The following is a 27,985-nucleotide window of genomic DNA, read 5'->3' as shown; positions in this document are numbered from 1 at the left end:
TCTGCCTAAAAAGCGAGTGGTACCGAAAGAGTCTTACTGAATCATGCTTTTTATGATTAAACCGACTTAAAACAGCTTTCATGGCTTTCACTTTAGGGGGAAAAGGGATGTGTGAATCCCATTATTATTTTGTCGATTTGCAATGAAAAATTTGCATCCCTGAAAAATTCTAAACTCACCAAATATCCGAGCTTATGGGCTCAAGCTGATTTTGGCACCAATTGAAAATGTGCGCCTAGGACGACAGCAATATAATGCAAGTTCCCGTTAAGGGGCATTCAAGTATTACGTAAGTCAGCAAAACACTGACCCCCCCCCCCCTCCCACCCTGTCAGCAAAATTTCGTCAGCAGTTCATATCTTCAAAAAGGGGTGGTTGATGATGTAAGCAACCTTCACACCCCCCCCCCCCGCCATCAAAAGTCAGCAAATCCGAAACCCCCTCAATGCTAACGTAATACTTGAATGACCCCTAAGGGTACATAAGTTTGTTATAAACGATACGCAATTAGGAAACGTACTTATATCGGCTAATCGCGTTATACACGCAGTTCAGACGCTGGTGACAATTAAAATCGCTATTTCAGGGCCTATCTCTAATCGGGTTACCATCAAGGCGGGACCCGATATCGACCGATCACACGTCATGTACAATCGCAAATTAGGCTTTCGGCCCAAACCACAATTACACCTTGAACACAAGTCCGAGGACATCACGTGCCCAAACTGACCCGCATTCGACGACACCAAACAAAAACAATACGGTCGCAAAATAATTACCCTGGTCTTTGTTTGCCAGGAAGAAAGCCGAGAAGTAGGGGGAAAGTGAGTTCGATTTCACTCTCTCTCTACCTACTGAATAAATGATCGCGCTTTGTTTCCCATGGCGTGGAACCTGGACGGCGGGGATCCCGGGGGTGAAAAGAAAGGCAATGAATGTCTTTACTTAATTTCCGATTCATTTGACCTCTCGTCGATCTTTATCCGGTCGATCAAAAAGGAAAAAAAAAGGCATCGATTGCAGCAACGAGAAATAATCATTTGCAGCCAGAATCTTACGCTCGACTGAAGGTCATGTCGTCGAATGACGAGTCATGTGTCTATTCTTGTTTATATAATGGCGGTTTCTCTTGCCAAAATGTACATAATAATTGCCCTTTCCTTTCTAAAAGCGTCGGCGGCTTCTGCAAGAGAAAATCCAGTCACGTGACGAAATTTCAATAATATTAGTCGTTGACCAATATTAGCACTTTATTCTCCGGCTGCAAGTGACGACGGATTGTCAAAAACACCGAAAGAGAAATCGACAACATCAAAGCCTGTTTCCGGATGATGATGATGTAAGTGACAGTGACGCCCGCGGGGATCCGGCAACCAGCCGGATATCGGAGATCCTGTGCAATACTACGAGATACTAGATGTGAATATTTTTTTGAGACGTTTTAAAATTCCATGAGGAGTCGCAGACGCCTTTTGAGACACTTTCATGAGGCGAGATCTGATTATGGTGCTTCCTCGGACGGTGCTCATCGTCCCAGCAGTGATGATGATGCTGCTACTGGCCACGGGAAGGTCCGAGGACCGGGTCATCTTCCCGACCGAATCCAACGATTTGAGTTCCAATAAACTGGACAGCAGAGGTTCTTCACCATGGATGGAGTAAGTCGTTCAATTCCGTGTTATGACTTGCATATTATCGGTTTTTAGTGTCATTCGACGAACCACTGTGTGACTGAGGGGGGTGTCAAAGATACAGTAAAGTCAAAGCGGGGTGTGTTTGGCTGCTGCTCTTCAGGCCTGAATTGTTCGCCGGCTCTTTCTACAGTAAATTTATAGTGTAAAGATAAATATGGAGTTCCTCATTCCAAATGCGGGGGGGGGGGACGTGTCTATAATTTATTAGCGATGTAATGGTGATCAAGGAATGGCTTATTTTATCCGTTCATTTCTCGTTCGCACGCATATCTAGATGCTGATGACCTTTTCCACAATTTTCCAGATCCCGGAGCGCCTGCTGTTATTGATGCGGGACATCAATAACGTCACCGAATTCCTCACCAGGTTCGTCGTCGTCCCACCGGAAGATACTGGTCTGAGGCCTCGCATCAGCTCCGAAGGTTCGTATATTGAATCTTTTTTGGTGGACTTTAAATCTTTTTCATTTATACCTTTCTTTAACCACACTTCATATACAAGGTTTAGCAAGAAATTTCGATTATCTCTATTTAACGAATCGGCGATAAATGTGGCAACCTTATCCTACCTTGGTCGAACGTTACAAAAGGGAAGTTGGTGGGGGAGGGGGATATATTAGGCCAGTGGTCGGCAAACCGTGGCTCGCGAGTCACGTGAGGCTCTTTGGCCCCTTGAGTGTGGCCCTTCCGCAAAATACCACGCGCTTGGTATTTTGGAATTTTTGGAGCACAAAAATTCCAGATTTTTGCACGATCATGTTTAGACACGCATTTTGGCTATTTTGTTCTCGCTCCCTTCCCTTCCCTTCCCCTCCCTCCCTAGTGAGTCATCTTTTTCGTGAGCTTTTGCCGAAAGAGAGTGAATGCCTGACGCTGCTGCTGTCACGTGACCCTTCCACGACCAATCAGGTGGGTCGAAACTGGGAAGTTCGGGAAATGTTTCGGAAAAACGAGGATTTTTCCTAAGGTACTCCGGTGTAGATAGACGCAAAAAGACGAGTCTCCTCTCGGAATATGGGGGGGGGGGGGAAAGACATGCAATGTTTTCCATACTAAGGAACATGTTCCTCTACCCGGCCAGATCATAGAAGACGACGCTCCTGGGCCACCACCTCTTCATGACGGCCCTCCCGCGGCCTCCTCTCTCCATCCAACATCGGCCAACACTGCTAGAAGCGATCCACCATCACCCATTGGAGAGTTTTAAGGGGTCGACCTCAGCGAACGTACTCAATCAGATCGAGGACGTTTTTAGCAAAGGACAGTTTAGGAGTACCCTAATTAAGTTGATAACAATGTACCTCTATATAGTAAAAGTTAAGAAAAATTTGGCTCTCAAAAGAAATTTCAATGGTTGTACTGTTGATATTTGGCTCTGTTGACTAATGAGTCTTCCCGACTACTGTATTAGGCAATACATATATAAGAGTTTTTTTAGAGTCGTCTTTTGCACCCTCACACTACATGTTCTCTTTCCTCTCTTGCATGTGTATAGTAGAAAGATGCATAATAAAGAAAGGAGGGAAAGAAAAAGCAACTTCCGTAGATAATAATTACTATAAAGCTTCGCGATGGTGAAGAGAGGGGAAAGAAAACAGAGAACTTGTTTGAATTTATTCCCTGATCGTATAAAGAGGTTAAACATATCGCTTTGAATGTGTGATTGTGATACCCGGCCACTTTTCCAGGTAGGCTGCGTTTATCACAGTTTAGTTACGGCAATGTTCGCTGCCACAACTAAGATCAACTTGGAACTTTTATTCAGCCGCATAGTTTGGATCGGACAATTTTCTTTGGAATGCAATTTTGAATCCCATAATTTTTAAAAATAAATTTTGGATCTTATAACTTTGTCCGAGGTGTAAGTTTGGAAAGTTTCGTCCAAGATGTGATTTTGAATCCGTTAACTTCTTCCAAAATGTAATTTCGGATACTTAATTTTGTTTTGTAAGATAAACGTTTTTGTGGATTCCCGATATTTTAAACGTTTTGGTGGATTATTAAAAAATTCCACGTCAGGATTATTGTGAAATGATGCTTTTTATTTCTCCTCGTTTAGGTGAAGAGCCGAGTTTCTTAATCCCAGTAAGTTCTCATTCAATGACATTCAGAGACATTCTTATTATTATTCGAATGAATATCAAGAATTTGACTTTCATTTGCTGATTCGAATCAATTAGTTATCATTAGTTTTTCTCTCAAAATCCATGTTATTTTTCTTCTTGCAGGTTCAAGAGGAGTAGGAGGAGGACGAGGAGAATCGCTTTCGCAAGTGCTCGTAAGTATCTCTATTATCCGATCATGAGCCATTCCATTTTGAATGCGATTAAAATAACATAAGTAATAAATCATCGTTAAAGAGTGGGCAAAATGCATTGTCATGAAAGCATTGTTTCGTGGTAATGGCTATTGAAGTAAAAATAAACAAACAATTTTTGAAGTCAGAAAGCATAATTTAGACGGTTTCTGACAGTAGCTGGATTTTTCCGATGCTTTACGGCCAGTTTACGTATGGTAATTAAACCGGCAATTCTCGCCAAGCATCACGAATTTTAGTCATAAATTTCTGAGCAAATGCTTGCTCAACACCTCTAACCCCCCTCATCCCCCCCTCCCCCCTGAAATTTCAGCAATATATATCTCCGTTCGGAATAATATTTTTACTTCAGTGAAATAGCCTCCCAATGCAGAGTTGCTTTTATGGGCCATAAAAAAAAAGCTGTATAACTTTCCTCAGGGCCGAATAAGAGCTGAATAATTTTTTTTTGTACGGAATGCGAAGGGTATGAAAGCTGAATAATAGATGTTTAACGAGGGGGCCGGCAGAATAATGTCTTCAAAGTCCACGTAAAAGTTGAATAACTTATACGGAGGACTATATGGAAGCTGAATACCTCCCTCGTGGATGTATAAGAACTGAATATTTTATGAGAGGAGGGGGGGGGACCGTATTATGTATAAGCTGAATACCTTCATGGGGAGAGCTGAATAACTTCTCTAAAAGCTGAATAACTAATTTCCTCGGGGGCCGTACAAGAGTTGAATAACTTCCCCGTGGCCTGTATAAAAGCTGAATACCTTCCTCAAGAAGTGTATGGAAGCTGAATACCTTCTTCGCGGGCAGCATAAAAGTTGACTAACTTATGCGAAGGACCATGTGGAAGCTGAATACCTTCCTCAAGAAACACATGTTGAAGAAGCATAAGCTGAATAACTGCCCAGTCAGCCGTGTAAAACACCTGAGTACTAACTTTTTTCTTGGGCTATGCAAAAGCGAAATAATAATTTATGTGAAGAACCGCATAAAAGAGCTGACTAATTTATGTGAAAGACCACATGAAGGCTGAATAACTTATGCGGGGGGGGGGGGGAGGGGGGAAGCCAGTATAAAAGCTGAATATTGTTTCAGCTGTAGAGCAAGCATAATTTAGCGAGACTAGTCTCAGGGTTTCGTTTCATTGAAAACTCTTCGATCCGATCGTTCAAAGCCGTTTATATATCCTCAGGTTCAGCTTTTTATAAGTAAGTGCATAATAATTGATATCACAATGGTCCGGCAGCCGTAATCGATTACAAACGATTAAAAGCAGTGATGTGCATAGGCGTAAACTTCTATAGGGCCCATGGGCCCGAGCCCCCCCAACATTTTTGAAGACGCGGCTCAGCCCCCCCAAAAATTCGTATGAATATGGCTTATTCATTTTGCAATGATGAAAATTTTTTTTTTAACCAAAAGTTGTCCTAATTATGAATTAGTTAATGGAAACAATCTGCACAAAATTTTAGTTCTTTTAAAAAATCTGGATGGTCTTTGGCTTTCTTGTTCCATGACAATACGTTTATCTCATTTCTTCCCTGCCGTTCAATCCCCAATTGCAACCTCCATCAGTTCCAATCCTTCTGCCAGAAGGCACGGCTGAGAGGAAGATTCTTTGAGGTGTTGAGGGGGCTCTTTCTTCTTTGCCTGTGGCAAAAACTGAGTGTCTCTTCTTTTGTTCACTGCGACCGGAGGACGGCCATGGCGCCGACATGAAAATAAGCCCAAAGATGCATGGTGGGGGGGAGGGGGGAGGTTGAAAATTGGGAAGCAATGATATTGAAACCGAAATAAATTACACTCTATAAATAATAGGTGCCAGAACCTAGAGGCTGAGGCCATTTGAGCACCCCCCCCCCCGCAATAAATTTTGTAAGGGGACTGAGCCTCCCAGTAATTACTGAAAAAAAACCATTGTGCAATGCATTCTCCCTCTCCTTTGTACACGCTTGAGTCCCGTATATGCGGGAGGACCAATAACTTTTTGGCCCCCCCCCCCCCAATGTTTTTTTGAAAAATATTGGGGAAAAAAGCACATTCTAAATGCCCATTCATAACAGATCTTGAGGACCGATGCCGAAACATTTTTCAGGGGGGGGCTCAACCGCCTTACAAAATTTTTTGGGCTCAAATATCCTCCACTCCTAGGTTCCGGTGCCTTTGAGGGGAATCAAATAAATAATAGTAAAATAAAATTAACACACAAAAAAAAAAGAAAATAAGAAATGAATGGAAAATTTCAAAGCCCCCTGAGCCGGGTACCATTGCATTCTAATACTAGGAATATGAAATTTCCTCCTTATAAATCAGGGATTCTCAAACTATCTACGTTAGCAGCACTCTTATATAGAAATTTTAAATACGGTATTTCAATAAATGTTGAAGAGAGGTTAAAAGGTGAAATTTGCGTTCCCCCCCCCTCTGGTCCGGCACCCTAGACATTTGACCCCTCCCCCCAGCCCTGTTTCCAGTACTCCAACACTTAGGTAGCCAGGGCCGGAACTAGGGAAGAAGGCAGTTTTCACAGGCGGAATTCTTGTGGGGACTGCTCATTCTGGGGGGGGGGGAGGGTGGAAGACGAAAAATAACGTTTCGATCGTGTTTTTTAGTGGGGAGAGGGTGAAAAAATTACATACTCTTCCCTCCCTCCACGACTAAAATGATCCTGTCTCCGTTGGACCGGGCTTTTGGACAGATCTTTCGCGAGGACCCCGATTTTTTATAGGGAAGTGCTTGGACCTGTCGTAAGCGTAACTTGTATTAAGTCGTATGTTAAGTGCATTAAGTCGTAACTTGTATTACCTGTCGTAACTTGTTTTAAGCCAATGGGATCGAGACTCCCCCCCCCTCTTATTAATTTCGGAGAGCTGGCTCAATCTTCCCCTCTTCCTCCCCCCCCCCCCCAAAAAAAATCGCATGGACACGTTTTCCCACACCTAGACTCGGAATAATCACGTCACGTCAGTACAGTGAGTTTCGGCCTTTATACGAAGCTGTGACATGTTAAAAAAAAAGTGGCGATTTTTCCACAAACACTTTTTCCGGCCATTTTACAGGATGCGACCTCTATTTATCGGAAAATACTGTAATTTTTTCTATGTTCCATTGCAAATTAAATTGGGGAATTTTTCTAAAAAGGATGTAGTATTTCTTACTTATGTTATTCAAAAAATTGTGTTTATTTCAAAATGAAGAATTATTCTCAATGTTTTAATAGGGTTCCTCCTTTCCCGATCAATTATTTTTTACGGACGAATTTCTATTTGTCCAGCCGGTGACCGCAAAGAGGGGGTTTTACATACCCTGTTTACGTTCGCAGCACTGTTAGAAATTTTAAATATCTTGCGGCATCACAGTCGATCTCAAGGAGGCATTTCGATGCTTCCCCCCCCCTTTCCCGACAATAAAATGATCTTCACTCCTAGTTACAGCCCGTCCGTGGCATCTAGTGGCGTGTTTCCCGGGGGGGGGGGGAGGCACTCAGCGAGCTATAAGCACGGCCATGGACTCCCACATACTGGAGAAGGGCTTCTAGCCTGGGATCTTTGGCGGACTTTTAATTCCATGTATTTTTTTTTTTTTTCATGATAAAGGGGCCGCACTTTCTGCAGCTGACAAAGAGCATTTCAATAGGGTTCAGTTTCGGCTGCTTCAATGCAGGTTTACTGAATACAATCACCATTTCCTAATTAGAAGGACGGGGAGTGTATAGCGTGTCGCTTTTATGTGGGGAATATGTCACCTGGAGGCATCCGTCCATATGGGGACCCCCCTTCTGATCCTGAAAACTACATTCTTCTTGACGCCGCCGGTCAAGGCTTTAAAAGCTTTTGTGCTTAATGGATGGCCATCCGTGAAGGACGCCGACATAGATGATCCTAATTGGAATATAAAGAAATTACGGTGGTGAAGAAAAATCTAGACGAGGTTTGTGATTCTGCAAAATAAGAATAGCTGTGTTTGGAGCCACTTGAAGTAAACTCCTTGTTTTTCCACTGAAACCCCCCCCCCCCACCCCCCACAAATGTTGAGATAGACAGTTCCACAGTATTTTATGGTTTGTGTGGACCACATTCGGTTGTGCACGTACAGTATAAACCTTCTGTTAGTAAAACATGTTGTATTACAAGAAAACGGAAAAGTTCCTCGTGATTCCGCACAGTTTCCTGACAGAAAAAGTAAGCAATATTAAATATAGTTACACATTTTTGATAAATTCCTGCATTTTAAGCATTTTCTTTAATGATAATTTATTCAGAATCTTCAAAAACAATCTAGATTTTGCAGCCCTCTAATACTTATAATCAATAAAGCGTAGTATAAAATACTTTTTTTTCTGTTAGACATATCAATAAATTAATAAAACTTACCATGTTTTATTTTTTTCAATCATATTTAAAATTTATTTAAGAAAAATTTAAACTCCATTTGGCTTGCGTACTTGTAAAAGTGACAATATTTGAATCGAGTTTTTAATAAGAAATTTATGCAACTAAAAAAATTATTATTTTTCTAATTTAAAACCTGATATATGACTCAATATATGAGAGTAAAATAAATCTTAAATAAGCGACATGTAATTTGATTTTGGGGGAAATATACACTGTATCATAAAATATAAATAAATACAGGGCTCGACAAAAATCATTAAAAAATTTAGGCACCAGCCAAATTTTGTAAGAGCCAAGCATGGTTTTTTCACGAGAAAAGTATCTTAAATAATCTTTTTTCAACCTTTCTGGGAATTGATGACCCCCTTCCCAGGGCCGCAACTAGATACTTTGTCATCTGGGGCAATTCGGAATTTTGGCACCCCTTGCATGTAGAAGAAGCAGTTAAAGGGTGAATTCGACTCGCATTCTGGTCCAGCGTCCGGAGCACCAGACCTACCTGCTTTCTCTAGTTGTGGCTCTGCTCCTTTCCATGTTGGAAGACAATTATGAAATCGGAAAATTTTGAGCCATCACTAGATTCTGATTTAGCAATCACATATACAAAATTTTAGGCGCGAATACAGATTTTCCAGTCACCATGGTGACCTGGCACTTGGGGTTTGTCCAACCCTGGAATGAATAAAGATGCATATACTGTTCTAAATATATTTTTTGTATATAGTCATTTTCATGACCCCGCCCAGGGGATTTCGGGATTCATGAGATCTGGGGGACCCTGGGAGGATATACTCAGATTTACGGCATGACTAGATCTGAATAAATTGCCTATGGCGATAGACCGGAGTTGTGCTCGTTTCAATGAGAGAGAGAGAATGAAAGTATATTTTTACTTGGACCGTGATCAAACTAGAATGGGGCTCAAGGGCAAAGGCTACGCCCCCAACAATCAAATAAATTTTTGTTAATTAAATGCTTTTGGAAAATTGGCACCAACTCAAAAATTCTCTGGAAGAAATTCCGTGTCCCCCCCCCCCCCCCAATAGATTGGTTTTCTTGGGTACGCTCATGCTCAGGGGTATCCCATTCCAAGGGCGTAGCGAAGAGGAAGACTTGGGGGTCTGGTCCCCTCGTCCGAAATGTGAGAAAATGACCGAAAAAAGGGAAAAAGATGACCAAATCTATTGTTCTATCACTTTGGTCCCCCCTGCCGAACGAAATTTCTGGCTACGCCCTTGTCCCATTCACTTTGGTAACAATACATTAAATGATTGTTATACAGTCGAATATCCTGTTATAACGAAGTCCAAGAAACCGGAGAAAACACTTCGTTATAAAGAAATTTCAGATTGTTTGCATTGTTCCTATGTATACTTATTAGAGGGATTAGAAAACCATTCGTTAAAATGATATTTTCGCTGTAACGGTATTCGTTAAAACGATTCGCCTGTAATTAGAGCCCGAATTTTCCACTTAAAAAAAAATGGCTAAATATGAACTAAAACTGAGAAAATATGTGCTAAAGAACAAATAACCAAGCAAAAAACGCAAATGCGTTTTTAAATGCATCTTTTCTATTTATCTCGGTGCATATTCATTTGCAAAAACATTCTCATGCAAATGATTTCTACATGTATTTTATTTAGGAATTTCTAGTTATTAGTACAAACAACATACATTCACTGACCAATTAACATCTTTGACTCTTGTCGCAAGAGCCTCCTAATTCCTGCTTTACCCAGGGCCCTGCCTGTATACACTTCAATTAATCGACGTTTTCACTTCGATTCGAACTCCCAAGTCTTTGGAAAACACCTTTTCTATCAATCGAATCACATAATTTTTCAATTGGTGAAAACGTGTCACTGAAATACAGTGTTTTACGGTTTTCAAAAACCCATCATGAAGAAACGTTGTAAGCGGAAAAACTAAGCGGGATCGACTGTAGTTTCTCATGCATATTTTTTACTGAAAAAGTAATAAAATTTAAGATGATTGGCTGGTTCAATCAGGGCTGCAACTAGATGCTTGGTTACCCGGGGCAAGCGCGCATTTTGACGCCCCCCTTGTAATGTTGAAGGAGAGGTTTTAGAATGAAATTTACACCCCATCCGGTCTAGCGCCCGGGGCACGAGACCCGCCTGCTCCTCCCTAGTTGTGGCCCTGTGTTCAATGGCTTTTGACAGGTACTGAAATAATTATTGAACGGGCTACGGTATGCTGATAGCCAGGGCTGTAACTGGGATTTTTGTCGCCCCCACATTCGATAATTTTGTAACGGTGTTCTCTGTCAAGTAAAGGACGTTTTACATAACGTTTAAATAACACTTTTTTTTCTGTTGAATCTTGAAATGAATACCGTAAAAGTGCTTGAGACTTTAGCAACAGTAATGTTATGATAGTATTATAAGTATATTTCTTCTCAAGCATAAGATTTTGAATCAAAACGACAGATTTTCACAAAATTTTTTTTCGGAAACGTCTGTAAAAAAAAGGTGGGGGGGGGGGGTAATTTTCGGAAAAAGTTCGTTTTGCAGTACTGCTTTCGCATTTATACGACGCGTCGTATAAACGAGGTTCTATTAGAGCCGGAGCCCCCCCAACATTTTCAATAAGTTTACGCCTATGGTGATGTGTGCGAGATGGAAGAGAAGTTCGCGCATCAATCACTCGAAATTTCGATCGATCTCGAGATAAAAACAAGGCGGATCCGATCATTTTCCGGAAGCCGAAGAACAAAAGCATCCGCATAACGACAAACACGAGAAAAGAAGAAGAAGCGGCAACGGCATGGCAGTAACATTATGGTGAGAAAATAATATCGTCTCGCGGCGAAAGCCATGTTAAGAAGATGCAAAAAAAAATATATAAAATATTTTCTTTATTAAGGCTCGGGGCCTTATCTTCGAAGGTCAGTGCTACGAGCACGACCATAATTTTGACCTCTCGGTCTCTGGGAAGCCGCTCCTTTGACAGTTCCGACGGCGGGTGCCCCCCCCCCTCGCACAACCCTCCCCCCCAAATGATATCTCACTAACAAGGCACACGGAGAGAGAGAGATGAAAACTAAAATGTGAGAAATGATTGGATTTGATTTTTGGAAAAAAAAAGGAACCGAAGGGACTTTCTCCTTTTTAGCCATTCACAGCACGTCCCTTTTCCCGATCTCACGCGATCGAAAAAACTCCCATCCTTTCACTCCGTCTATTACTTATATAAACAATTGTGTATATTAATAGTACTACTACTATTAGAGATGGCGCTGTTTTATTGCATTGCATGTCTCTTCTATGTTTCAGGCCGAGCCCTAGCAGCGGCTGGTGAGTAGAATTTTTTTGCGCTCAATTATTTTTTCCGATTCACGCAGTCAGGCAACACCTACCTCCTTAGGTAGGGTTGCGTCAGGTAAGGATAGAGCATAGCTCCCCGAACTTTTTTGTCCCATCGCCCCCCCCCTAATTCTTCAGAATTTTTCTCCCTCATCACCGCCCCCCCCCCGCCCGGACTCACGCGAACCCATAGGATCCTATGTTATACTCGTAGCTTCTATCACCGCCCCCCCGGACCGTTACATTGCCCACTTTGGGAAACACTGGGCTAGATATATATATGCATATATATATGCTCATCCCATGACTCGCGGGCCCATTTGCGGCGATACGGGGGGGGGGGCGCGTGGGGAGGCATTGCCCACCCCCCCAGCGTCAAACGTGGAGTCGACTGATCTGATGTGTGTATATAAATTGACATCATCATCATCGTGCCCCCCTTCAGACTTCAAAGGCTATCTCCGCCTATGCGCGGGCCAATTGCAGCCCTCGGGTTCGTTCGACGTCGAAAACAAATTTGGTAAAAATGAACTAATTAAGATATTTACAGATCACTTAAGTGACCCGTGGCACATTTACAGAGCATTTCTGTGATCCGCGGCCCATCTACAAATCAATTAAATGGTCAGATTACTCAAGTTGCCCGCGGTACATTTACAAGCGACCCGCGACATATTTACATATCACTCACGTGACGTGTGGCTTGTGACACATTTGATGATCACTCAAGTAGTCCCCGGCACATTCCCAGATCACTTCATTGACTCGTGGCATATTTACAGATCACTTTAGTGACCTTCGGCACAGTTCCTGAAAACTTGAGCGGCCCTCCAGACATTTCTAGATCTTTTAAGTCATCCTCCGCGGCAAATTTACAGATCACTCAAGTGGCCCGCACTTTCCAAAAGGTGCTAGAGTGACCATACACAACCTGTATTTCCCTGGATATTCCCGCAATTTTATAAAAATGCGACATTTTTCCCGTATTCAGTATTCCAAAAAATTTCCCGCATTTTTCCTCTGGAAAATATGGTCAACCTTGGTAGGGCCCCCCCCCCCGTCTTAACGAATGGGGAACGTGTTAATTGGGGGGGGGGGGCTCCATGATAATGAGATCTGGTACTATGGGATTACTTTCGAGAGCATGCGAATTTGTAGGCTGCTTTTAGTTAGGTATGAGGGGTGCTCAAAAATTACCCGTTGGGGGAAACATAATGCTGTTGCGGCAGCCGTGCAGGCAAGGCCGGAGAAGAGTGGTCCACCCCGCCACTTACTAGTGCAGGGGTTTTCAACGTAAGTGTTATGCGGAATCCTTAATAGTTATGAGGCTGTTCTGTGGAACCCTTGATGATAATAATGAGGCTGTTCTCCGAAACTCAAACAAATTTTTGAGTTATGTTTTAACACGAAGAGTGTGTCCCTACGGCCGCCTCAACAGTATCATAGCAATAACTTCTGTAGCAGAAAGCCTCCGCGCGAAGCTTTGACGTCACTGAAGGCGTCCATTTCATCTGCAGCCATTGGATATAGCAGTCCGACGTATGCGAAATTTTTTCCTTTTTGTGCAGTATATCCAATGACTATAGCGGCTTCAGTGACGTCACGAGCTTCACGCGGAGGCTTTCTGCTATAGAAGGATAAATCATAGCCCCCCCCCCGGGACGAAATGGAAGAGGGCCAAGTCCCCCCCCCCTCCCTCCGCTACGGTCTTGTCTAGGTCCCTATTTTGGTCATTGACATACCTGCACACGTTCTAGGTCGCGCTTTTGATCTTTCGTTGACCTTCTCTCTTCTCGCTTTATAGGTCACTCTTTCATCACTCTCATGCTTGCAAATTCTTGGGGCACTCGTTCGGTCACTCCAAGGGCGTAGCGAGGGGGGGGACTTGGGGGGGTCTGCTTCCCCCCCCGAAATGTGAGAAAATGACCGAAAAAAGGGGAAAAAGATGGCCAAATCCATCGTTCTGTCACTTTGGTCCCCCCCCCCCCGAACGAAATCTCTGGCTACGCCCCTGGGCCACTCAATGATCCAGTCCATCGCTCTTTGGAAGTGACGGACTTATGACGGGCTATACAAATTTTGTGCTGCCCTTCTCCCATTCTACTTTTTTTCTGGACCACTCATTCCTTAAATTTGCCGCCCTGGGCTATAGCCCGCTGAGTACCCCCTGTCTCTGGTGTCCACAGACAGCAGGGCCATGCTTATCTATGAAATGAAATTTCTCAGCTTTTTCCTCTGAAATTCTTTATTAACGTTGTGTTATATTAATAATAATCAGCTGCCAGCATGGACATTGCTCAGTTTGCGGTGTGCCGTCCGGAGACTCAGGTGGTGAAGCTGCAGAAGCCAGAAACGTCCGGAGTGATGCTGTGGCCCCCTTGCGTGAGATTACGCAGATGCGGAGGATGTTGCACGAGCAAGCTTCTGGCCTGCCGACCGACCGCCACGTCTACGCTCAACATAACGGTAACTTATTCCACTTCTCTCCTCCACTGTACATAAATATTATGTGACGTGAATTAGCCAAGTTCGCGTACCTCCTCTGTTTGTTTAGGGGCCCCCGGAGCTTAAAAATTTTTGGGGGGTCCCTTTTGAACTTCCGCAAAAAAATGCCTGTCAACCGGTAGAATGGATACTGAATGGCATTGAGTACTGCAATTGAAATGAGGTATAAAAAAGTGAATAAAAACCCTCAATATTATTTGGGCCTCCATTCATCCACCCCATTAAGACCGCTAACGTTTACGTTCATCAAAAATTTCTTATAGCGCCGTAAACACAGTAAGTACGAGATCTGTGATACACCAAATGAGTAACATGTAGTCGGAATATAACAGTTTGATGGCTCGTAAGTAGATGGCAGCACAAGTTCTGATAATAATTCAATCTTTCACACACACACATTTAATTTTCAGTTGTTCTCTCTCATTTATTGGCATCACGGGCTTAATGATATTGAATCGTGAAGAAAGAACATCGGCTGCTTCTCAACACACAGTTGGCAGTAGAAATGTGATACTATGAATCAAGATGAACGCGCATCGCGTTCCAGAAGGGGGCGATTGGGAATGTTCACCCCTCCCAAGAGCCGAATAATATAGGGAAATTTGCCAAAAATACGGAGTGATCCAACGAACCTACACGATAACTAGCCTCTTCGACACCGTCATCCTGGATTCGCTTGCCTGAGCTTCCTACGCAGCTTGAAGATGTCTGCCTCTTTCAGCTCCATTCCTTGCCGCAAATGTTTGCCTCCACCCCATTGGTAGCTGAAGATGCCTTCGAAGTAGCCTTCGCTCCATTCATAGCTTGAGATGTTTGCCTGCACTCCACTCGCAGCTTTGTGAAGATGCCTACCCCCCACTCCATTCCGAAATTGAAGATGTTTGCCTTCGTTCCATTCGCATCTGAAGATGCTTGCCTCCTCAGTTCCATTCTCAGTTGAAGATGTCTGCCTCCGCTCTATTCGTAGCTGTGGATATGTCTGCCTCCCCTCCATTCCTCACTTCTTGCTGGAAATGTTTGCCTCCACTTCATTCGTAGCTGAAGATGTTTGCTCATTTCATTCTCAGCTGACGATGCCTGAATTCTTCAGCTCCATTCGCAGCTGATGATGCCTGCCTCCATTAGTAACTGAAGATATTTCCCTTCGCTCCATTCCTTGCTGGAAATGTACGCTTCATTCGTGGCTGAAGATGTCTGCCTTCGTCCAGGCGTGATCTAGTTGTGGGGTGGGGTGGGGGGATGATGGGAACGATCGTCTCTTCCAATCCGGTCATTCCTTTTAGAAAAATCTAAATTTAATCTGCGCATGAAAAATGACCATTTCTTGAGAGTCTCCTCTTTAGAAAATAAATGGCAGCACCTGAACACATAAATGTTCAGCTAGGTCGGTGCCACTAAAGTTCCTGTAAAGGTATTATAGAGGGATGTAGAGCTCACAATAACCACTAGTTCCGACGCAGTGAACCTCTTCCGAGGTAAAATGGCAGGAAATCGCCTCTATGGGGCAATAGGAACCAAGAAAGTTTGCGAATTGAATTGCTGGGCTTCCTTTCGTTCAGATCCATTCGCCAACCCCATCTATCGCCAATTTACTATCGCTCAAAAAAAGTGCACAAAATAGTTTGCGCTGAGATTGTTTCAAGCCATAATAAAAAAGCGTTTGAATGTCTTTCTTTCTTCCCCCACAAAAGGTGCTGCAGGTTCGGATGAGCCCGCAGAGAACGGACGCCTTCCAGAGCGAAGGCCGCCGGGTGCTGACGGTCGAGCAACACGACAGGTGCGCCTGCGGTTGTAAGCAGCTACCCGACCAGTGCCTGCCGGGACTGCAAGAATACAGGCGGTCCGAATGCCGCTGCGTCTGCGTCAACCACGAGATGGCTCTGCAGTGCGTCGGACCCGACCGCTTCTGGGACAGCGCCGACTGCTCCTGCAAGTGCAGGCACATCGTCGAATGCTCCACCGGATTCTACTTCAACTTCCGATCCTGCCGGTAAGTATTATTCCTCATCGCGTAGAATATTGTTGGATATACCAACACCATCTATAGCAGAAGGCCTCCACGCGAAGCTCGTGACGTCACTGAATAAGGTCGTCTCACCTATTGAATATAGGGGGAAGGTGACGCACACGCGTCGGCCTGCTATACCCAATGGCTCTAGGTCAGATGACCTAGTCTCTCCACAGAGAGCAACAGACTTACAAACGATACAAATGTCAATCATCGCACTTCACTTCTGAAATATAGATGGCAGCACTGAAAAATCAGACACAACACTAAATACACACTCAGACTGTTAGATACACACACACGTACACTTCGGCACAACCCACTAAGTAGTAAATTGCCCATAGATGGCGGTAGACTTTGACTTATACTTGGTTCGAAAGGAAGAAAAATAAAAAAAGGTGAGAGAGATGACTTTCTTCAGTGACGTCACGAGCTAAGCGCGGAGGCCTTCTAGTATACGTGGTATTGGGTATACGATGGTGCCGGGATACTCGCTCTGGAACTGGAGAGACACAGTAGAGATATTTGGTGGGAGGAAGGGGAAGGGGGCTACAAGCCCAGGGTGGGGAGGGAGGCGAATTTGAAGAATGAGAGGTCAAGAAAGTAGAGTATGTGGAAGAAGAGTGGCAACACCATAAACTCCACTTCTGCCTAGAGATAAAGGGACCAACTCAGTGAGCGACCAAAAGAGTGACCTAGAAAATGTGCGAGCTAGTCAGTGACTTCGAGAGTGAGAGACTAGGCCGATTTGCGACCAAATGTGTGTGTGAGCATATGAGTGACCAAAAGAGAGTGGCATATCGAAAGGGATTAGGTCAGTGAGAGACTAAAAGAATGAATGACGAAGAGTGCATTGATTGATCTTGAGTGAATGATCAAGCATGTGATCGACCTGAAGAGTTACCTAGAGGGGCGAGGGGCTAAGCCAGTGAGTGTGTGACTAAAAACATGGAGATTGTGCAAGCATGGGAGTGGCCTAAAGAGGGACTTGGAGAGCGAGGGAGAATTGCAGTGTTCGACAAAAAGAGTGGTATATAGAAAAAGATCGGGTCAGTGAGCAACCAAAAGAGTGACCTAGAGAATGCGTGCGATCATATGAGTGACCAAAAGAGGGATCTAGAGAGCAACGGACTAGGCCAGTGAGCCTAGAGAACGTGTGTGTGAACGAGTGATTTAAAGAAGGACTTAGAGAGCGAGGGTCGCTTGAATTTGTAAGGCTCACACTAGCGCATGCGGTAATAGGTTCCGTCATAGGCGTAAAGTTGGAAATATTGGGGGGGGGGGTTCAAACTCATTATTTCTGTAGATATAATGGGGAAGTGGGGGGGATGGTGGCAAATAATTGGGAGCGCACTCGAATCCAATAGAAGTTTGCGCTTCCGGATGCAGGAGAACTATGACGTATTATTATCAGAGTCTTCTCTAACAGTCAATTTTTTGTCTTTTTGCAGGTGCGAGGCATTCAGAGACGCTCTGCTCGGTTTCCGTCCGTCCGTAGCCTCAGACGCAGACATCGCCAGGTTCTCGGCAAAAAACAGAACTGTCCTCACAACAACAACAACTGATGACTACTCGACTTGATGTTGTTTCCCCCTGTTTGTGTACATTTCCCCGGTGCCCCCCCCCCCCCCAACTTTCATCAACGCACACACGTAGAGACATAAAATCATGGCGCCATCTCACCACGAAGATTGTAAAAAAAATTCGAAATCTTCATTAAAAAAATATATCACGAAACACTCTTTGCGTAATGTGTGGTTTTTTCATGAAATTCGGGTGTTCCATGAATTCGTAAATAGCTAAAGAATTCATAAAAAATTGAAGGAATCGGTACATTTCAAAAAGTTATTATCACGAAGGGTTTTTTTTTTCATAGGAACTTACGTTCAATTCCCCCCCCCCCCCCACCGTGCCATAACCCGATATTTCTCACTTTGAGTGTACCCTGGTACACCTACAGGCCCCTTCACTTTCCTAAATTTTCACACTAGTTGGCGCCACTATTCATGACCACCACCTCAGGGGATAACACATTGCAGGCGAGTCAAAGCTTCATCCTTCGCACTCAGCATCCTTGTTCACATACACAGTTGACAACGGTGAACTGATTGTGATTTAGGAACACAAGTTCTAAAAACCGCCTCACTTGCTCGTACCAGCGCCACCTATCGGCTGTTATTTTTTTCCTGTCTTAAAAAATTTCCCGTGACCTTTTTAGCGATGCTAACCCTGCAAACAATTTTTTAATTCGGTTATTTTTTCCGGTTTTCATTCATTCTCAGTTTCTACCTAAAAGCCGCTACTCACTACGCTCACGTGACGTGGTCCCACATCACGTGAGATTCACGTTGAATTCTGATTCGTGAGAATTCTGTGACGTAGGAATGATATGTCCTGCGGAATTCCCACCAATCCGAATTCGACGTGATGTGGGACCACGTCACGTCAGCGTAGTTTGTAGCGGCCTTTAGGCGTCTGTATAACTAGGCTGAGACTGATCGTTCTGTATCTTAGAGCAACGTCAAATTGTTGGGAAAAAAAGCTGGATATACGGAACAACGCTTCCAGGAGCCTTAGTTTTATCCATTTTTAAAACCTGGTTATTTTTCCTAGGAGCAGGTTTTCTGCGCTGTGTGCAACGTGAATCGCTCAGTGCGACACATCGTTCACTCACCAGTAAGAAAAGCCGTACGACTGTTTTCCTACGGAGCGCAACACGCCAGCGCTTTACATCAGGCGTGATTGGCCGACTGCTTATAGAGGAGTCAAATGCGTCGGGAGCCACCCGTTTCGCCGATCTTCTTTTTTTTTTGTTTCTTCCCCCTTGTTTTATTATGCAAAATGTCAAAAACTCGTGGGCATGCAGACGTTAGAACAGTTGATGCGCTACGCTGGAAAACACAAACGCGTAGTGTGATAAAGTGACACGTTTCTGCCGACGCGAAATGGTCCTATTAGGTTCAAGCGACGCAGAAGAACCTGCTCCTAGGAAAGCCCGGCTTAGGCTGCCCTTATAGTGGAGCGCAGAGGTGTACGAGTTTACAAGAATTGCGACTTGGAAGAAAAAAATGTATAGGGGTGGAGGAAGAGATGTCCACTCATAGTAAAAGAGGTGGTGATCCGTCCGCAAGAGGAAAAAAAGAGAAACGGACCAATTAGCAGATCGAGGTAAAAATATGGAGGTTTGCTCAACTCACGCACCTCGTTGAGTGACCTCTTCCTCTCTTTCGCTTCTCGAGTATGTGCAGTGTAGAACAGAACAATACAATTGTTTTCATCGCTAGTCTTTATTATGCACTCCCGTACCTCTTGGTCGCCACACTATGTGCACAACCTTAAGGGGCGGGGATAAATGAGTTGTGCCAGAAGTGTGTGTACGTTTGCATGCATATCCAGCTTAGTGTGAGAAGTCAGTGCTGATATCTATATTTCACATTTTGAGTGAATTAACTGAATATTTGCTCTTGTTAGCGAAACTTTCAAACGGGGAGATAGATCACTCTCAAGGATCACCCCTACGACTCCATAGCCTCAAAGTGAACGACTAGTTTCAGTGAAATTGATCATGAATTACGGGCGGAAGATATTGGCGTCGAACAAACTTTGAATCGACGTCGTCCGGCTGAATCAACTCCGTTGATCAACGCAGTCGATCCCCGTGAACCAGTCTTACGGGCTGGTGAACCTGAATGGGGTGGATGCAAAGAACTATTCAGTTATGCCTGCGCAGGCGAACCCGAAACGTGTGTAGCGGCCTTAATTAGTTGCGGGCGGTAAACAAGCCTAAATTGCCCATTGCGACGACCTAAATCAAAAAGGCAACTCAGAAAATTGCAATTTGAGTTATAAGCACGCCACAACAAAATGCCTCTACACAGGGAGCTAGCTCCCCGCTTATTCTGCTGTATCATTTCCCCGGGAGAATGAAATGTCAAGATTCAAAATCTTGACCTTCTCCCCAAATTTCGAAATTTTTGTTTTAAGAGTTCGTTTTTTCCCCCCTTCATAAAATATTTTCCCAAGGGGCCGTTCAAGTATTACGTAAGCACATTTTTATCCATTTTTGCCCCCCTTCCCCTTATCAGCAAAATTTCGTCACCAGCTCTGCCCCTCCGAATCCTAACGCATATTGGTGGGATCAGAGACTTACACGGGAGGGGGGGGGGCGCCCTCCGACGATCGAAAATTTATTCTTTTAATGCAAAAAAATATATTTTTTAATTGAAATTTCGGAAGAAAACATCTTTATATGCCATTATAATCAATTTCTGTTAATTTCAATGATATTTGAAAAAAGGCTATGAACTCACAAAATTTATATCTTTAATAAATTAATTGCGACCCACCCTCTAAGCCATATAATGATAAATCGCATAAACGCCCTTGGCCCGCGAACCAAATATGGCCCTGGGGTTATCTGATGCGGCCTGCATTCCTCAAACCTAATTTTGTAAAAAAGAGCTGCACATTTACAGATCGCTTAAGTGTCCCGTGGTACAATTCCAGAGCATTTAAGCGGCCCGTGGCACATTGTTCAGATCACTTAAATGACCCGGGACACAGTTCCAGAATACTTAAGCGATCCGTGTCACATTTAGAGATCCCTTGTGACATGTGACGTAGTTTTAGAGCACTTAAGTAGTCCCCAGTGCGGTTCTACATCACTCACGTTACCCGCGGCACATTCTCAGATGATTAAAAAGAAAGAGATCCGCGGCATATAATTACGGATCACCTGAGTGATGCGTGGCACATTTTCAGATCACTTGGATCCGCGAAACATTTAGAGATCACTAAAGTGGCTCTGTAGGGCACTTATCAATAGTGGGGGGAATGTTATTTCAAGTGGTCACAAACTATCGAAAGGTTTATCTTGTTTTTGGCACACCGAGTAAGATACCATTAAGAATATTTCATATTTTCATAAAGGGTGGTTGATGACGTAAGCATTATCAACCCCCTCCCCCATCGATGCTGACGGTAATATTTGAATGGCCCCTAACTTTTATCAAATATTTGCGAATTTCCTTGACTTTCACCAAACATTTTACATTCTCCCCGGCCATTTTTCATTTCACGGACTTTTCAGGTCGATGGGAACCCCTGACATATTGCAAAATAGCAACAACTCCCAACTCTGTTTATACGATACATGATCAACCCATGGTACACTGGCCCCTGGATTCACCTGATGTTTCCCGCGACCTCGAACTTAAATTGGTAAAAATGAATTAAAGCGGCGCATTTACAGGTGACTTAAGAGCCGGTGCAGTTTTACATCACTTAAATGGCTAGCGACACGTTTCCTCTAGTGACCCGCGGCATATTTACAGATTGAGAAAGCCGCGACCAGTGTTAACCGAAAATATAATTTTCAAGAGTAATTTCACTCCTCCCTAAAATTTTAAGGGATGGTTTGCAAAAAAATAGATCAATTTATTTTTATGAATAACTATTGTAAAAAATACCTAAAATTTTAAAAGTGTTTTCAGCCCTGAACGAAATTTGGAGGAGTGATATTGAACTTGAGATGTGTATTGGTAACACTGTCCGCAGCACAGTTACAGAGCACGCAAGAGGTTTTGGTGCGGTTCCAGATCACTCAAGCAGCTGGCGATATATTTATAGACCACTTAAGTGACCAGCGGCACAGTTTCAGAGCATTTTAGCTGTCAGCAACGGGATAACGGATGGAGACACGGGGGGGGGGGGGCTGCTCCCCAGTTAATAACGGAGCTGACTGATCTAATGTAGTATATATATGAACTGGCATCATATCTCTTCTTTCTACCCCCCCCCCCCTTTCCATGTCTATTCCCGTCTCTGAACGGGATAAGTCCGGCGGCAGACTGTGTTCTGGCGTTCATTCATTCAGTTCCACATCACTTATGTTACCCACGGCACACACCATGGCCCCCACATCCTGAAGCAGGGCCCCTAGGCTGGGATCTTTTACGGGCCCCCCGACCAGACTTTCACGGGGCCTCCTTCATGATGAATTTATAGCGTGGAAAAAACAAAAAAAATGATTAAAATCCTCCCGGGCCGGAGCCTTGTCAGCCCACCCCTTGTGGGGGCCATGGCACACACACACAAGTGACCTGCGGTGTTATTAAAATAGCTTAAGTGGCCCGCACTCTCCTAAGAGTTGAGAACCTTTGGCTCATAAGCTCCCTACTGTAATTAAATTCGAGTTGATTTGCATCCAGTTCCATACAGTGAATTCTCAAAACATAGAATTTCGAGTTGCTTTTTTTGAACTGCCCCCCACCCCCCCGCAAGTTTCAAACGTGGTTTTTCCCCCCGTCGTCTGGAAGCTTAAAAATTTCCCAACAAATATATGACCAATAATAACAACAAATATATGACCAATAATAACAACAAAACCACAAATAAATAAAACTAAAGGCAACACAATAATTGAAATGCATAAATTTTTATATATTCATATATCATATTTACACGAATCGTTTCTTTTTGTACAGAAATGCAACGGAATAGGGGGGGGGGCGAGGGAAGGATAAAGGAGAAACGAATAATATGCGATGCATTTCAATGACTACGGGGGGGGGGGGGGAAAAGAAACAATATACTATTCAAAATTTATATATAATGTATATATATGCAACTCATGTGAGAATAAGACGATGACGACACACCAGCAATCATTTGCTAGCACATAATAATGATAATAATTTTCAATACACGCCCTATTTAATTAATAGAAAGAAGCACCTCAAAAAACTTTTGATGGCTTTTTTTATTCTTTAAATATATTTTTTTTTTGACATCGAAGTGTTTGATGAGATTTTTCCTCAGCATCAATTATTTTTTTTATGCGAAAAAAGTACAAAAAACACCTTTCTTCTTCTTCTTCTCTCCACATATATATATGTACGTATATAATAACACACGCTCTATTTTTCTTAAATAAATTACAAACTCGTTTTTGTACACTGACGATAGATATTGTTTTCTTAAATGTTAGGAAAGAGACCGACGACGGCAAACACTTTCTATTTTTTTCGTAGAAAAAACCATTTTTTTTTTAAAATTTACAATAAAAAAATTTGATCCTCCAACTATTTTGATCCCAGTTCACTTTTTTTTAAAATTACATTATTCATTCGTGGAAGCTTTAAGATTATTATTTTGTTTCCTCTTCCAAAATTGGCATCAAAAGAAAAAAAAAAATTCAATATTTTCTGCGATGAATTTTTTTACATTAATATTTCCAGCGAGGACAGAGTCTGAATATTTTTTTTTCCTTCCTTTTTGAACAAGTCACCCGAGTAAAAAGCCGGGGTTTAGGTATCCCGTGGGCCCTTGATTGACAGTATATGTGAGGATGTCCTCTCACCTCACAAGCATAACAATTATATATATTCGGTTTAATTAAAAGTCTGTTCATTTATAAGTCTATTATGCGTCTGTGAGGCTGACTTAGCTTCAGCAGGCATCTTCAACCAGTTGCACGCGAGCATTACGGTGCTCTCTCTGAAGCATCCACTACGCCCGTGCCCGATTTCGTGTAGGCGAGCACTTGAAAGTCCAGATTAAACACCTTCTGAAAACTGCATTCAAGGATTAAAATCAATCCTGATTTCGTGCATTAGTTTGTCAAACTTGCCGTAAGAGTGCTCTTCTTCTGATGATAAGTAGTGCTCGCGACTAGAAAAAGATTGAAGACCTCTGGTCTATAGGCAGATAGTCTTTTTTGTTCTGTAAGTCCGCTAATTAGTTGTAGGATCCGTCCGTCAATTAACCTGGTCTAGGGATAGGACGGCAAAGCACTCATTTTGGCACCCCCGTTGTAATGATTAGAAGGAGCATTATCCTTACAGAAACATTAATCCTTAGAAGCTGCTGTTAAATTTCGAATCCAGCGACCGGAGCGCCACAAACACTCGCTCCCCTCTTTAGTTGCAGCCCTGCCTAGGGAGTCCACGTGTCAGTGTTTGTTTGAATGGCTTAAATATGTTTGTATCGTGTGAGCCTCAATCCCCCCCCCCCCCCAGAACTATTGAAAAATCTAAAAAAATAGTCTTTTACAGCCTGAGCTTGAACTATTGCAACTTTTCGGGTTGTCATGCCGTGGTCTAGTCGTTTCGATAGCCAAGGATTTCCCATTGATAAACATAATTATGAGATTTTTAATGTCTAACTAACGCTGAAGGCACCCTGAAAAATCCTTAGAATTTTACAGCCACCAGATCAAGTCAGGCCCCGTATACGCACACGAAGTGTACACAATGATCACCTCGATCCTGTACAGAACCACAGTTAAAAAATAGGTGGGTCTGGATCAGAATGAGCACTGAAACACTTCCCCCCCCCCCCGCCCATAGATAAGGATTGGGGGTCATATCTATAGCGGGTGGTGATTGAACTCACCGTTTAACCGCTCCTACACCATTCATGGGGGCCAGCAAGGTGCTTGATTGCCCCGATCGACAAAGCTTCTAGTTGATGGGTGATGTCTATAGCAGATTTTCAATTTACTCGCCCCAAGCTCATCTAGTAGCGGAAAGGTATCTAGAATAGGGCAGGTTGCCACTACAGGGCATTTGTGGACCCCCCCCCCCTTTTAAATTTAAAACATAATGATATTATAACAAATACAGCTGTAGTCTTACCACCGTCTTTGTTTGAAGAGGTGGGCTCAGGTGTGAGTATCCTGTAAATTATTATTTACAAGTGGAAAATTTAATTAGCTGAGGGGAAAAAAACCTACTGTAGCACCTAACTTTAGTGTAAACAGAAACAAGAAAAAAAAAAAAAAAAAAAACGAAATTGGTCTGTTACTCACTGATTTCTCCTTTCTTTGTCCACATCTCGACTGGAAAAGAAAGATACGGTAGGTCCCAAGACAGCTATCTGTTGATTTGCTAACTCATTTACGTTGGAAGTTACGTTACTACACAGCAGTGCGCCATAGTTTGAAGTAGTTTTGTTGTAATATGAAAATACTATAAAAAAAAGCCGATTTTGAATACCCGGATGACTAGTTAATGACTCATCCAGCAGTGATGAAAATCAATTACTAGATTCTTCTATCCGGTTGATTGGCCGACGCATTCGATATTAATACTGGAAATAATTTCGCCAACCAGATTTATTACAGAGAAAAATAAATGAGTGACTTTGACACTGAAGAGCACCATTGACTAGGATTAAAAATGTTTGTTCAGTCAGCGTTGTTTAAAAATTGGGTGCCCTTGCCTATTATATCGGGCCTAGTTTTGTACTATAAAATATTTCTCTTTCACATGATAAATTAATTTCTGGCGGAAAAAGTGAAACTTCTTCAGAGAAAACATTCTCAGTGATACCTCGGTACTCGTCAGACATTCGTTCAAAAACTCATGGCGAGTGAATTTTTTTTTTAATATAATATTTATAAATAATTATAGAGCTCTCAGAAAGGAGAGTTGCTTTTTCTTTTTTCGTAGGGGCAGCCAGAATGGCAGAAAGCCCCTAGTCAAAATATAACGAGTTCCGAATTATAACTGTATAAAACATTCTGGGAGAGGGTCTGGCAGGGCTCTAGCCAGGGAGACCCGAGGTTGTACTTATGTATTCCTAATTCTTTACACAATAAATATGCTGGGAAAATCAATGTATGGGGTTCGCCAAAAGCCCTAAGAATGCGGCCGACTGTATTCTTCAGTTCTGTTCGATTTTTGATGGCTCTGCTGGTAAGTTGGAAAAAAAATATTCAGATCCATTTTTCCTGACTGGAAACGCAAAAGATTTTTCTCATTAAAAATCACTGAAATTAAATGAATTTTTTTCGTTACGAAAAGGTTCCTAACGATAAAGCTGAATGATTGGATAGGCTTCATTTTTTATTTTTATAGAGACATGCATAGCATATTAATACCGATCCATCAGAGTGGATCATAAAGCATGCTTGGCTATGTGAAAAGTATTTACAAGTGCGAGGCTGAAAGCAATAAATACTGGATAACTCATGGGATCTGGAACTTTTTTTGGATCTCCTGCGAGAGAGAATAAGAAGCACCTAATAACTACGAAAGCGTTGGCTAAGACACCCACTGAATTCACTACCCATTTCCTGGATTCGTTTACAGCTCTACTGTAATGACCAAACACTAAAAAAAAAAAAAATTACAAAATACACAGATGTACTTACTGATTAGAGTGACTTTTTTATATTTAAAGCATAGTAAGCACGAAAGAGGAAAGGTTCCAGAATAAAAAAAAAATTATGTGCTACAACAACTAAAAACTCGTCACAGGACAGACATTGCACCATTATCATCGAATCATGGACACTTTTTTGAATATAGGCTTATTGCATACAAGGCAGGAATATAACTGCATCATTATGTCTAAAATAAAAAAAAACATAATGATACACGCACACACGAATAATCGTAAAATGGGAAGGAAAAAAATGTGAGAAATTCATGATGGACGAAAACAATTGAGGCAAAATGACCAAGTACCAAGAGATTTTGGAGTAACCTGCTTGGTCGCATATCACCGCATGGAAAGACATTTCATCATGTATGAAGAAAATAACATGCTCGAGAATAAATTATGTTGCTCTCATGGAAGATTGAGCATGCGCTTGCATTTATTGTGGTACTGAAATGTGAAAGGATTCAATTCTGTTCTTGGACACCATATTCTTTAAAGCAAACATAAGGGATATGGTTTAACAGATCACCACTCAAAGTGATCCTAATGATGAAAGAGATGTAGGCCTGCGTTGGCCTGGCAACTCTGTAACAAGATTCATTGTCATGGACACCATAAAAAAGATTCTTATCGGATTTGTGAGACGGAAACACAGAAAATCCGAATAATGGACAAAAACTTTGCTTGCTTTCAATGGGAACTGAAATGGACATTTGAAAAAGAATAATGATGGCATTCTTCATAAGCAATGTTATTAAATTTTCCATAAATTGGAGGGACTCAGAAATTTAAATTAATAGTGATATTGATTGATTAATGGCATGGAATGTCAGAACTAGCAGCAACATATATACTTGGACAGCTTCAAAAATTTTGTGCATGCATATTTGGAAAACCCTTGCAATATGGCAGCAACAATCAAGGAGCTGATTGGGAGGACAATTGTGGACATATAGAATGGGCTAGGCTGGACTGTACTTCTTTCATTTCGGAAAAAAAAAAAAAACAATTTCGGGATTTTTCAACTTTCATATAAAACGCATCTACAGATGCTGTAACCAACTCAACGAACTTTAAATCATGTTATCTCAGTTTTTCTCTCAAACTGTGAACCTTAGTTATCTCAGTTTTCTTTTGCATGACAACCCTGGAACAACAACAATTTTTAATTCAACAGCAACAACAGTTCAAAAATTGGATTCACTAACATGAGCAAAGGAAAAACTTCAAAATTGTCAACAGCTTCTAACATGAATAAACAAACACAACTTTCGCTTTTTACCACACGTCTGTCTCGCTGAAACATAAACAGTCAATGAGTGATGTGTCTAAGACCTCATCTTTCTTTTGTCCCATACAATGAGAATGCACATTCTTCAAGTTCCCAATTTTTTTGTACATTTTAACGCTTCTAAATGAAATATCCTTTAAAAATCACAGTCACATAATACATAACTTTCCGTACCCAAAAAAATAAAAGCTGAGCTCCTATCATGCGGTCATTATAAAGTGATGAAAAAAAAAAAAAAGCAATTACTAGTCGGCAAGGCTCAAATGGTTACAGCATTGATCATA

General features: G+C 42.4%; 1 protein-coding gene and 1 long non-coding RNA gene across 2 annotated transcripts; both read left to right on the top strand.

Annotated features, from left to right (window-relative positions):
• Positions 1-1,111: 1,111 nt before the first annotated feature.
• Positions 1,112-3,778, top strand: LOC149069486 (uncharacterized). Its single transcript, XR_016195085.1, has 3 exons — positions 1,112-1,658; positions 1,999-2,116; positions 3,753-3,778. It is a non-coding gene; the product is annotated as an uncharacterized LOC149069486 (long non-coding RNA).
• Positions 3,779-3,913: 135 nt separating this feature from the next.
• LOC149069485 (vascular endothelial growth factor A-like) lies at positions 3,914-17,977 on the top strand. Its single transcript, XM_089249951.1, has 5 exons — positions 3,914-3,971; positions 11,701-11,721; positions 14,009-14,196; positions 15,927-16,225; positions 17,695-17,977. Exons 3-5 carry the CDS (start codon positions 14,017-14,019, stop codon positions 17,822-17,824), a joined length of 609 nt encoding a protein of 202 aa, XP_089106077.1. The 5' UTR covers positions 3,914-3,971; positions 11,701-11,721; positions 14,009-14,016; the 3' UTR covers positions 17,825-17,977.
• Positions 17,978-27,985: the final 10,008 nt, after the last annotated feature.

This window comes from Pholcus phalangioides, unplaced genomic scaffold (assembly GCF_987345545.1).
Source record: "Pholcus phalangioides strain wild (caught in Gottingen) unplaced genomic scaffold, Ppha-v1.0 ptg000022l_1, whole genome shotgun sequence".
Classification (NCBI taxonomy): domain Eukaryota; kingdom Metazoa; phylum Arthropoda; class Arachnida; order Araneae; family Pholcidae; genus Pholcus; species Pholcus phalangioides.
This window is presented reverse-complemented; position numbering and strand designations above follow the sequence as displayed.